The sequence below is a fragment of the Pelobates fuscus genome, chromosome 9 (assembly GCF_036172605.1).
Source record: "Pelobates fuscus isolate aPelFus1 chromosome 9, aPelFus1.pri, whole genome shotgun sequence".
NCBI classification, from domain to species: domain Eukaryota; kingdom Metazoa; phylum Chordata; class Amphibia; order Anura; family Pelobatidae; genus Pelobates; species Pelobates fuscus.
The window spans coordinates 20,059,274-20,072,250 of NC_086325.1; the positions used below are offsets into that span (position 1 = coordinate 20,059,274).

Genomic DNA, 12,977 nt, shown 5'->3' on the forward strand with positions numbered 1-12,977 from the left:
CAGTGTGTGTTAGTGTAATGAATGCAGTGTGTGTGTTAGTGTAATAAATGCAGTGTGTGTGTTAGTGTAATAAATGCAGTGTGTGTGTGTTAGTGTAATAAATGCAGTGTGTGTGTGTTAGTGTAATAAATGCAGTGTGTGTGTTAGTGTAATGAATGCAGTGTGTGTGTTAGTGTAATGAATGCAGTGTGTGTGTTAGTGTTGTGGATGCAGTGTGTGTGTGTTAGTGTAATGAATGCAGTGTGTGTGTTAGTGTTGTGGATGCAGTGTGTGTGTGTTAGTGTTGTGGATGCAGTGTGTGTTAGTGTAATTAATGCAGTGGGTGTGTTAGTGTAATGAATGCAGTGTGTGTGTTAGTGTAATGAATGCAGTGTGTGTGTTGTGTAGTGAATGCAGTGTGTGTGTTAGTGTAGTGGATGCATAGTGTGTGTCAGTGTAGTGGATGCAGAGTGTGTGTTAGTGTAATGAATGCAGTGTGTGTGTTAGTGTAATGAATGCAGTGTGTGTGTTAGTGTAGTGAATGCAGTGTGTGTGTTAGTGTAGTGAATGCAGTGTGTGTTAGTGTAGTGAATGCAGTGTGTGTTAGTGTAGTGAATGCAGTGTGTGTTAGTGTAGTGAATGCAGTGTGTGTGTGTCAGTGCAATGAATGCAGAGTGTGTGTTAGTGTTGTGAATACAGTGTGTGTTAGTGTAATTAATGCAGTGTGTGTGTTAGTGTAATTAATGCAGTGTGTGTTAGTGTAATAAATGCAGTGTGTGTGTTAGTGTAATAAATGCAGTGTGTGTTAGTGTGATTAATGCAGTGTGTGTGTTAGTGTAATGAATACAGTGTGTGTGTTAGTGTAGTGAATACAGTGTGTGTGTTAGTGTAATGAATGCAGTGTGTGTGTTAGTGTAATGAATGCAGTGTGTGTGTTAGTGTAATGAATGCAGTGTGTGTGTTAGTGTAATTAATGCAGTGTGTGTGTTAGTGTAATTAATGCAGTGTGTGTGTTAGTGTAATTAATGCAGTGTGTGTGTTAGTGTAATTAATGCAGTGTGTGTTAGTGTAATGAATGCAGTGTGTGTGTTAGTGTAATGAATGCAGTGTGTGTGTTAGTGTAATGAATGCAGTGTGTGTGTGTGTTAGTGTAATGAATGCAGTGTGTGTTAGTGTAATTAATGCAGTGTGTGTGTGTTAGTGTAATTAATGCAGTGTGTGTGTGTTAGTGTAATTAATGCAGTGTGTGTGTTAGTGTAATTAATGCAGTGTGTGTGTTAGTGTAATTAATGCAGTGTGTGTTAGTGTAATGAATACAGTGTGTGTGTTAGTGTAATTAATGCAGTGTGTGTGTTTGTGTAATAAATGCAGTGTGTGTGTTAGTGTAATTAATGCAGTGTGTGTGTTAGTGTAATTAATGCAGTGTGTGTTAGTGTAATGAATACAGTGTGTGTGTTAGTGTAATTAATGCAGTGTGTGTGTTAGTGTAATTAATGCAGTGTGTGTTAGTGTAATGAATACAGTGTGTGTGTTAGTGTAATTAATGCAGTGTGTGTGTTTGTGTAATGAATGCAGTGTGTGTGTTAGTGTAATTAATGCAGTGTGTGTGTTAGTGTAATTAATGCAGTGTGTGTTAGTGTAATGAATACAGTGTGTGTGTTAGTGTAATTAATGCAGTGTGTGTGTTAGTGTAATTAATGCAGTGTGTGTTAGTGTAATGAATAGTGTGTGTGTTAGTGTAATGAATGCAGTGTGTGTGTTTGTGTAATTAATGCAGTGTGTGTGTTAGTGTAATGAATGCAGTGTGTGTGTTAGTGTAATGAATGCAGTGTGTGTGTTAGTGTAATGAATGCAGTGTGTGTGTTAGTGTAATGAATGCAGTGTGTGTGTTTGTGTAATTAATGCAGTGTGTGTGTTAGTGTAATGAATGCAGTGTGTGTGTTAGTGTAATGAATGCAGTGTGTGTGTTAGTGTAATGAATGCAGTGTGTGTGTGTGTTAGTGTAATTAATGCAGTGTGTGTGTGTGTTAGTGTGTTTATTAGTGTATGTATGTAATGTAATGAAAGGTATTCCCCCCTCCCTGTTTCTTACCTTGTTCAGGGAGGGGGAAGATCCTTTGATCCCTGGTGGTCCGGTCCGGTGGCATTCTGGGCCCCCCGGCTCCCTGTATTTGCAGAGGGGGCCCAGCGGACTGCAGGAGCACTTTCCAGCATTTCCCTGCGTCTAACTCCCGCGAGATGTGATTTGCGCGTCGCGCGGAGCGTTGCCATGGTAACCCATGGCAACGCTCTACCGACAGCACATCTCGCGGGAGTTAGACGCAGGGAAATGCTGGAAAGTGCTCCTGCAGTCCGCTGGGCCCCCTCTGCAAATACAGGGAGCCGGGGGGCCCGCGGCTGCACATATATATAGCGATGATCGCTATATATATGTGCAGAGTGTAATTGTGGGGCCTTGGACTGCCAAAGCAGTCCGGGCCCCCCAGGACCGCCGGGCCCGTGACAACCGTCACGGTTGTCACCCCCTGATGGCGGCCCTGCTGATGATGCCTTACAAGGCTGAAACGATCATCTGGGGTTGCTGTGTCTCTCGTGCAGAGGGAACTTGCTGGCATTTTGGATCTGGACTGCCCGTATGGGTGGGACCAGTCTGATATGTTTCAGAGAAGTTCTCTCTGTAATGGCACAAGATGAGCAAAAAACAGCTTGAGAACTGAGCGGTGACCGACCGAAGGGCAGGCTATTTCAGTTGCTGCCCGTTCTCAGTATTCTCTTGCGACCCATTTTTTACTCTCCACAAAGGGAAATTATCTTATCTTTATGAGATGCTCTTACAAAGTACATTTAAAAGTGTTTTCCTTAGTATGGCCTTGATTTAAAGAGTTACTCCAACGACCATGACCACTTCTGCTTTTTGAAGGACGTGGTTATGGTGGTAGGAGTCTGGACGTGCAGTGTTGCACACCCAGAGATAGTCTTAGTTGTGTGCTGGAGGCTAGTTACACCCCCAGCGCACATGGCATTGTCAGCCCAGAACTCTGTTTCGGATTGCCAAATCTGCACATCAGCGCACACTGCCGACAGACTAGATGTAATAGCCTCTCTCCTGCAGGCTGAGTATTTTTAAACAGGCCCAGTCGCGCTATTACATGGCTGCAGTGCTGACCGAGCCCCTTGAAGATATAGGGCCCATCGGGAGGCCTTAAATGCTTGGGCCACCCGATGGGCCCCATCAGCATTCAGGCCCCAGTGCAGCTGCTCTGGCGGCAGTTCCGTCTCTACATGTGGGGCCTGGACGGCCCAGCCCCCCAGTGCCGTCGGGCTTGTGACAACCATCATGGTTATTACGCCCTGATGGGGATCCTGCCCCCCACCTCCAAATCCGCAGTGCAGATATTTTTTTTCCCCCTCCCTTTCCTCCTCTCCTCGCAGGCTCCAAGAAAATGTGTGCGCTCTGAACCCATTAATTTTCCAAGCAAAGGTTTCTCTTCCATGACATCAGACGGGGGGTGTGGCGAGCAGCGCTGGGATCTTCGCCTGGTGCTGGATTTTGATGAATACTTCATTTAAAACACTCTTTGAGTGTTTTGTTTTCAGGGCACTGTAACGGATCGCCTGGCACCCCGACTGGGTACCTCCGTTAAAGGATGCTCCTAGCGCTTCCTGAGGACTCCAAGCACTACAGCAGACACCACAATCACCGAATCAGAGAAGCATATGAATCCTCTCAAGCCTCTGAATGCTGTAGACAGTTGAATAGGAACATACGAATAGGTTTGCACTCCTAGCAGTCAAACTGGAACAGCATGCAATAAATCCTCCCCCAATAATGAGACGACACTTCACTTTGAGGGTTAAACAGGAACTCTGGGATGGCTCATCCAGCCTGGCTTTTATTTCCATCTCACACATACAGGCCACACCCAGGGGGAGGCATAAAATAACCAATAGTATCACGGGTGCAACCCACACATCCCCTCCCCTTAGTGTGACACATAATCCCATTATGCATACAGTTTAAAATATACTTTTTACACAATATTTATGACTTCAAAACCATACATCACATCTTCAGAACTATTACATATTTGGAATCAGCACACTTTACACATAAACACTTCCAAAAATCAGGCAAATCCCTCCAGTGGATCAAACGTTAGCTGGAGGTCCCTTTATGACCGACCGCAAGCACAATTTCCTGCCCAAAACAGTTCCATAGATTTGGGCGATGCGGTCGGTCAATTTCATGCCGAAAAACGACTAAGTCCCATTTCGAACGGGACTTAGTCTCTGGAGCTGAAAGACGAAGTGTAGGAGAAGGTAAGGGTCAGCGGTGTTCGGTAAAATGTGTAGCCGATTTCAGTTCCACAGAATCTTTAGCATACACTGCTGACCGCGTTCGACTGAACAAAGATGGCCGCCGCCACGTGCAATTAACCTGCAGTAACCTCACAGCCTGGGAGGTAAATTACCTGCATACTTTAACTTCTGGGTGGTCCGCCTGTGTGGTACTTGGTTCAGTAAGCCCTATTTACTGAACCAAGTGGGAGAAAGCCAGGAACAAGTTATTTTACAGGTCTGGGGACATAGTCTTAAAGGGACATTGTTCACCAAAGTTACAAGATGTCCCCAGACGGTTCTTAAAGGGCCATACACACCGAATAAAAGTCCATTCGTTTTCAGGGGCCATAGTCTTAAAGGGTATTGTTACCCAAAGTCTCAATATGTCCCCAGACAGTTCTTAAAGGGCCAGCAGCAGTACAATAAAATACCATTCACTGTGCTTAAAGGGCCAGCAGTCGCACAATAAAATACAATATGCCCCAAATAACCCAGGGGCCATAGTCAGCAGGTAGGAGGCGGGCAAACAGGCTTCTCCAGAGGTTGGTTTCGCCACAGGCACCCATTGCATTATTCCAATAGGGCATTATTCTGATCAAACCCTTTAATATTTTTGGATCAGCTTTGCAAAAAGATCACAAGATCACAAGCTTCCCAAATGATTTGTCTGCAAAATTCCCCATAGAATTTAACTGCGACGTCTGTAGAACAATAACTTTAAAATCTTTTCCAACAGATTTGAAGATGTGAAAATCGTATCCAAGGAATGCCTGTGTGTATGTATATCTGCATTCATTTAGAAACCTCTTTTCACCTCTTCCTGTGTTACTTACGAAAGTGAGAATTCAAAGCAAATTGAACATAAGTAACAGAGAATTCTCCAAGTCAGCTACGTGTCCACTTTGTCTATTTTGTCCTTAAATTTAAAATTCACTTTGAATTCCTGTATCCTTAAGTGAATAACCATTTTTTGCCTCTCGTTCAACTGTTCTATACGGCAGCAAATTGCTTGAAAATATTCATGGTTTACTATATTATCTCATTCAAATCATAGGTTTGTTTCTGAGAAATTTTACTTGGCCCGTCACAATGAACACTTGGACAGCCCTGACTCTGACAACTGACTTTCATCACTACCCTCCCACGCAAACTCAAACTCTTGCTTTCTCTAAGTAGATGTGTGGCCACCGTAATTGTGCTAATTTGTTTTTTAACCCTCACTAGCAGAGTCTTCCTACCTGAGAAGAATGCTTGCGTAATCTTATCTAAACATACTGACCAAAAGGGGATTTTCATAGCTTGTAAAATTCTAATCACTACATCTGACCTCGAATGGACATGTCTTTAAGAGGGTTTGTCCACAGGAGAAAATATTAGTAAGTGGCTGCTTCCTATTTACTGGTAAAGATGTTAAGACGACTTCTATAGAAAATGAAAGTCGATAGGCAGGTAAGAGTGGGCAGTCAATCATTTGGGGTCATAAAGGAGAAAGATGTTGCAATTTCTTGGAAGTCCATCTTGTACTTGTTCCGTATCTATGAACCTAATGCCCCAAAAAATCTAACAAACCTCAACCCATAATTATCCATACTTTTATAACATTTCAATCAATGAGCTATACCATTTAGGTAATACCAGGTTAAAACAAACAGGGTTATTTACTAAAAAAGAGAGAATTGTCCTGAATTCAAAGCTAATTTCAAATTTTAGACAAAAATAGCCAATGGAAGTGTACGTAATTTGGAGAATTGTTCTAATCTGGCTATTACATGCTAATAATACAGCAATTAATGGTGCAATCCAAAATTCCTAAAATTATTATTATTTTTTTTTAAATATAATAGAGAGTCAGAACCGTCCTCATTAGGAGTTACGCAGTGCGTGGCATTAACGAACTTCACTAGAGGTAGCGTGCTCGAACGAGTTACGAACATAATGTATACCTTCAGGCTAGTAGCTAATAACATGTTTCTTAAAATGTTAATACAAGCATGAGTCAACTATTAATAAAATACTATTAAAGTTGTTTTTTTTAAAAATCATTTTATTGCACACGATTATATGTGATAAATTAACGATATTACTATTGAAAAATGAATAATATAGCTTTCTTCCAGATGTAATTTTCTAAGTAGGTAGAATGTGAATGACTGTAGACTGTATCAGTAGGACTGTAATTCCCCTTCTCTAAGGTCGGGAAGAGAGAGAGCTTTATTTTTACCGCAAACAGCCCACAGATGAGATTAGGTGTAAAAGTGATTTGACATAAAGGAAGGCCAGAATTATTCACATCCCTGCATTTAGCATCTTGTCAATTCTAGGTGTGATTTTTCAATTCAAGCTGGGAGCTATGGTACTTATGTCCCATTTCCGAGAAACTGCTTTCCTTAAAAAATTACCGGTATTTGTATTTTTATTTATATAAAAAGAAGAAAGAGGGTGCTATTTGCAATGTGCAAGTCAGGGAAATGTAATCAAATCAATGAGATGAATTGGTTATTGTGCCTGTAGTGTCCCATTAAGGATTGTGTTAGTCCATGTAAGCTATTTTCTATTAGCTTCCTTAATGACTATTCATAACTGAAACAACTGTGGCATTATATCCTTAAAACACAAACCAGGATTGGCTGACAAATTTATGTCAAGTGAATCCTCTTAATTTATAAAGTCAGTTTTTTTTTCGGGCTAGCCTGTGGTTTCACAAACTGCTTCTAGTTGTTGAGTCTCTTCAAAAACATAAATAAAGGTATGAATTCTGTTGTGGCAGCGGGAGACAAAAAAAGACTTCCATCAGTCTCTCATCTAGAACCTACGGAACTTCACGTATGCTTCTGCAAGGAGCCAGAACCAGCTGTGACTCGCCCCAAAAACGAATCTGCTCCTGTCTGATACAAAGGCCTTATTTCCATTTTCATGTCTATGTCTGATATGGCGGTATCCCTGTTTTGTTTCTCTCTGACAGGCCGTTGATGAACTCATCTTCCTCACTTGACCCACTTAAGAGTCAAACCCCCCATCGCCTCGTCTCCGTGTGACAGAAAAGCGGTCAGGGTTACAGAGGCTCCTGTTTGAACGGGAGCCAATTAATTGCGTATATATGCAAACGTAGCAGGGAAAGGGGCAAAATGAGAAGTGCCGGCAGATAACGAGTTGTACAATAGGGATTATATTAATTATGCAGAGGGAACAGGAGAATGCACTAAGAACAGCATTAAATTAGTGATGTTAGAGCAACAGATAAAAGCAGAGAGCTCCTTGGGACTAAAAGCAGGAGAGAGATAAAAATCACAGCGTTTCGCTTAGTTTTGCACCATAGAAACACGTAGAGGTTTATTCACAAAGCTCCGAATTAAAGAGCTGATGTACAAAAATCTGCCAACTTAGTTATAGCTACAGTCTGTCTGTCTTAGCCTAACTTTTGCAATTCAGTTTTCAATTCCAATTCATTACATTTCTAGGTTTAGCAAATAAATGCCTATAGAGAAGTACTTACTCCAAAGGAAATACATGAGAGCACACTCATATCACACTCAGTGTACAAAAAAGTAAAAAAAATAACTAGAAGTATCTGTTATAATATATTGCTAACAATCTGGGACCAACGGCAAATCCAATTTCATAAAAACCTGTCTGATCCTCTCTGACGTCGATCTCGAACCTTCCTGAATTTAGAACTTTTTTCTTTTGCTTCTAATTGCCATTCTCCATTTCTTGCCGATTGGAGGCCAGTAAGATCACCGTGGCGTCTAGTCCCCGGAGGTACATTTCAGGTATAGAATCCTCATACTTTTTTACTGGATCTACATTCGGTGTCTCGTTTGCTATCTGATGGTCAGTGGAGAAGTTGTCTGGTTGATAATTAATTCGGACAGATAAGCAATCTTGCAGTCACCTGCTGTTTTGTGTTATTTGTCCAATCAAAATCATTATCGACGTGTAATACTAGATTTGTCATTACGGAAAGATAATCTGCCTTTTCAATGCATAATCAATCTCAAAAGGCCAATAGTTCACACTTCAAGATTGATTACGCTTCAAAAAGGCAGGTTACGCATTAACAAAAGTCGGCCTGCAGACAATCAGGTCATCAACAATCTATTGTGCGGCAAAGCAACCATGGAACTAACTACTCTTCGAGTCTACATGATTGTGTTATATCTCAAGGAGTGCAGAAACATTAAATGCACAGTAATTTGGGAATCTTAAAGGACTTATAGACAGTACAGGGTTAAGTAACACTAAGGCATTATGAATTCAAAACACAGCAAACAGATACATCTAACGTCTGTTGTGGCCTAGTCCCTATTTAGTTTCAGACCCCACCTCACCTCTTTGACCTGTAAAATAGGTGACCCTAAACTTTTTACAGAGCAGAGACTCACTCAGATCTGCTGCTTGCTTCTCCTCCAGAGGCACTATCCTGAAGGTGTTCACAATGATCCTCCAATATAATGTTTCTAATAGATAAGCATCGAGGATGAGATGCGCATGTATTGGGAGTACCACGCACACATTCAGTCAAATGCTTCTCATAGGGAAGTATTGAATCCAGTGCTTCCATATGAGCTGCGTTGGATGACGTTCAACATCCTCATGGACATCGAATGACACATGACTAAGTCAAACTTTGTTGTTGCAGCAGAAGCGACTCTTATGGCTGTCATGAAAACAAAAAATGCAAAGTTTTAGATCACCCGGACCACTTCATTTAGAGCCTTGAGTGACAACAGAATTATGTATATCAACTTGGGCTAACATAGCAGACAGAGTCCTGAGGGAGTATACAAATAGCCTACAAACACATGTGAGAGGATGTAAGGTTACTGTATCTGTTCTGTTGAAGACGGTTGCTTGTCCTACAAACGTTTCCTCTGTAATGGCTGAAATTAGTTCAACTGGGACCCCTCCCAGTGGGCCCCATACATTGTCCTTACTTAGTAAATGTCTTGAAGAGGACTTAAAGAGGTTTTTGTATTTGCCAAATGTTAGGAGTGATTTAATCCTGACATGGTCCCTTTCTTTTTCAATCTAGTGGGATATCTGTAGATTTGCGCTCAATGAGAATATTTGTCTTGGCTGAACCATTTTCACAAAAACAGAACATTTTTGAGACGATTTCAGCAGAATTTTAGTGATGAAAATCCCAATTCAGCAGGGAAAAAATAATCTGTTTTTATATTTTCATACATTATATATACTATATAAATACAGATTTATTTTTCCCTCTCTACAGATCACATCTCTCTTAATCTGTGAATAAAATCATCATTGGTGGCTGTCCTCTAGCCATCAATAATTTTTTGTATATTTTGGTTCGAAGTTCAGGAATACAGTTGATCACCCAATCAGTAAATATCTTTTCCACTCTTCCATTATTTTTCGTTTTGGCTCACAGATTGAGTAGAATATACAGGAAGCCAAACATGAGACTAAACCCGAGTGCCGCTCAGTATTTCAATCCATGTATAATGACTTCCTTTTTGACAGACCTCTTCAAACTAACATTTAAAATGTCATAACTCACTAATGTAAGACACGATAAACATGAGAGCTTTTATTCCACTGAGGGAACCCTATGTACTAAGCTGCGAGAGTGAATATGCATTTTAATACAGAGGTTCTATAACAAGATTGGACAAAAGTATTCCATTCACTGTAATGTAGTTAGTTTTCCCCCAGTAAGCCACACAACTCTCTAGTTTCCTCTACACTTTATATAACCTTATCTTCCTCTTCACTCCATCTGTTCTACAATAATGTCTCTTACACATTTATTCTGGATTCTCTAGGTAGGGAATTCCTACTCGAGTCCTCTTTCCTCTGAGTTCTTCTCTTAGACTTCCTCTCTTACATATAATCGTTTCGGGGGGTTTCCCACCATTGACACTCTCCCTACCTCCCACTAGGTTTCTGATGGTTATAAGGCAGGCCACTATCTGGTTCATCAGACACAAGCATCATTCTAATAACTGCAGCTACACACATATCCTGTGCACACAAGCAGCATGTCACACACGTTACCCACAGCCACCTGCTGCATGCAACATGCCTGTTTTAGAAGACAATTCTGGGCTTCCATTGTGACATTACTTTATCTGCTGTCCCTCGCAAGTTCTTCCCCAGTCCAGGTAAGATCAACATCTGTATAGCACATTTTCCTTTAAAAAGAAAAAAAAAAATAGAAAAAAAATAAATATATATTTTTTCTTCCAAGTCCTACACTACTAGCCAGGTCTTAAAACTTACTAGCCACTGCAAGCCTGGCACATTCATCAGGGATACCTTTTTACTCGCCAGGCTAAAATTTCTCTAGCCAAGTGGTGCTAGTGGTGAGTGAAAATGTTTTGCCCAGATATATATTAATTAACTAACAAATAGTGTGAATAAGATAGCACATTTTATAAATAATTGGAATTGAATTATTATGAAAATGTTGTTAGTTATTTATAAAATTTGCTATCTTTATCACACTTTTTGTTTGTTGATTAATTGTAAGACTGCATACAAAGAGCCGCTGGTGTTTCGGTCTTCGCTCAGTAGCTCAGCTCTCAGAAAACCACTGAATTTTTAAGATCTTAATCTGAACAACAAAACAAATATAAACCAAACTAAAAAACATCAGAAAAAAAGCAGAGAACAAAACTGTGGTGTGTGGAGCTTAACTGAAAATGTCAAGAAAATGTACTTGCGGTTCCTAAACACAAATTACTGTTTTTGCGCTTGAAAAATAACTATCACTATAAAAAAAAGTAACTATTAAATATAAAATATGTTAACTTAGGGACTATATATATTTAATCGTGCTGAATAATCTGCTTAGTAACTGAAATTCTAATTTCTACACACAGAGCAGAGCATCTCATTCAAAAGTTGCAAAAGATAATAAAGGTAGGTGAAGAACCATCTTGGTTCTTGGTTATCACTGCAGTGGATTCTGTTCCACGTTATTTGTTTATTTTGTTTAATTTATCTTGGCAATTCAGTCCAAGTATTCGTTACATATGTTGCAGTTTTGTTGTTCCTTCTTTTCTGCTGTCTCCTTTTTTTTCCCCAACCTTCTAAAATGGAACATGGAAATGGAATTCCACCCGGTTCTGAAGGAATGATGAATGATCTTGCCATTTTAGACATCTGTGATCCATGTTAGTGGCCCACAGCTATCTGTCGTGTCCTGCTCTTTGTTGTAGGATTTGAGCATTGTTTTGTGTCTCTCCTGGGTGGGCTGTAATATCTGTATTTTTGTGGCCATCACTTTTTCTTTGAGAAAATATGAACCATGGGTCAAGGAGTTCTGCTTTCCTGTATGTTTTGTCCTAAATATATTGTCAAGAGCGGTGTGGGTTATATCATGGGTGATGGTACGGTTAAAGGAGTTCTTCTCCCTTGGAACTTTGGATTGATTGTCTTACTTTTCTATTGTTCAGGTCAAAGATTCAACATGAAACCAGCTGCTCATTTTGAAGGTAAAACTTTACGAGATTTTGACTTTTTTAGTTTTGTTTTTATTTTAGCTAAATCTAAACAATAACTCTTTCCTGTATCTTCCAGCTGATCCCTTTGTCAGGAATAATCTCCTCTGGACAAATGACACTGACAACGGAATCAACCAGGGACAACTGTCACTAATAGACAACAAAGTCTACATACCCAGTGATGGTTTCTACTACATATATACCCAGGCCACCTTCTCTGGACACAGCTGTCCCCAACTCATGCAAATTTTACTGTCACATGTTGTGCTTCTTCAACATGACCCAGAAGACGATGACAAAATCCTTCTCAGTGCCCAGAAGACAGCATGCGTAGAAGGGGCCACAACGACGTCCAGCTGGAGGAGATCTATATTCCAAGGAGGGGTATTTAAACTCAAGAAGGGGAACTTGGTCTATACCAATACAACGAAAGAAAAGAACCTGAATCTGGAGCCTGGACAGACATACTTTGGAATCTATGCTCTGTGAAACAGCATTTGCCAATAATTAGTGGCTATTGAAAAATGCGTATATGCATAGGTGTGCAAATTAGTACATGTATGTGCACACTCAGATGACAACATTTCAGATCCTATTCCGTGCATTCTTCTAAAGAGCTCTATTATATGACTCTGCCTGTTTGCATGTAATACAGGGCATTCAAGAGCTATTTTTATAAATGATCCCTATAAAACCAAAAGGATAAATTGTGTAGGATCACTTGAGTAATACTCCCCTAAGTCAAGTTTTTTTTTTTTTTAAAGATGACACTGATTTAAACCTAAAAACGCTATAAAATGCTAAACATGATTGTAGATTTTTTTTTATAAGCTGGAGGTGGGGGTGGGAATAAAAGTATTGAGTAAAATATTTATTATTTTTTTAAATGCATTATTTATTATTCACTATCCACAAACACTCTGTAAATCTCTAATTATATGTGTGGATGCATGGTATACAATTTGTACATGCAGAATAAATTAATTTTTTATATTTTTACAAATATTTATTTTAATGAATGTCCTCTTAAAACTATTTTATAAATTGTTACTCATTCGATATGTATTTATTTTGTTTAATGCTATAACTAATTTAGTTGATATCCAGTGTTGTGTGTAAAAAATAATAATAATTATTGCTCAATAAATTTTATGTTTTTTATTACCTTGTTTTGTGTTTTTATAA

At 39.7% G+C, this 12,977-nt stretch overlaps 1 protein-coding gene across 1 annotated transcript; it reads left to right on the forward strand.

Moving 5' to 3' along the window:
* Positions 1 to 10,339: 10,339 nt before the first annotated feature.
* LOC134573495 (lymphotoxin-alpha-like) lies at positions 10,340 to 12,754 on the forward strand. Its single transcript, XM_063433262.1, has 4 exons — positions 10,340 to 10,448; positions 11,169 to 11,208; positions 11,745 to 11,783; positions 11,869 to 12,754. Exons 1-4 carry the CDS (start codon positions 10,359 to 10,361, stop codon positions 12,279 to 12,281), a joined length of 582 nt encoding a protein of 193 aa, XP_063289332.1. The 5' UTR covers positions 10,340 to 10,358; the 3' UTR covers positions 12,282 to 12,754.
* Positions 12,755 to 12,977: the final 223 nt, after the last annotated feature.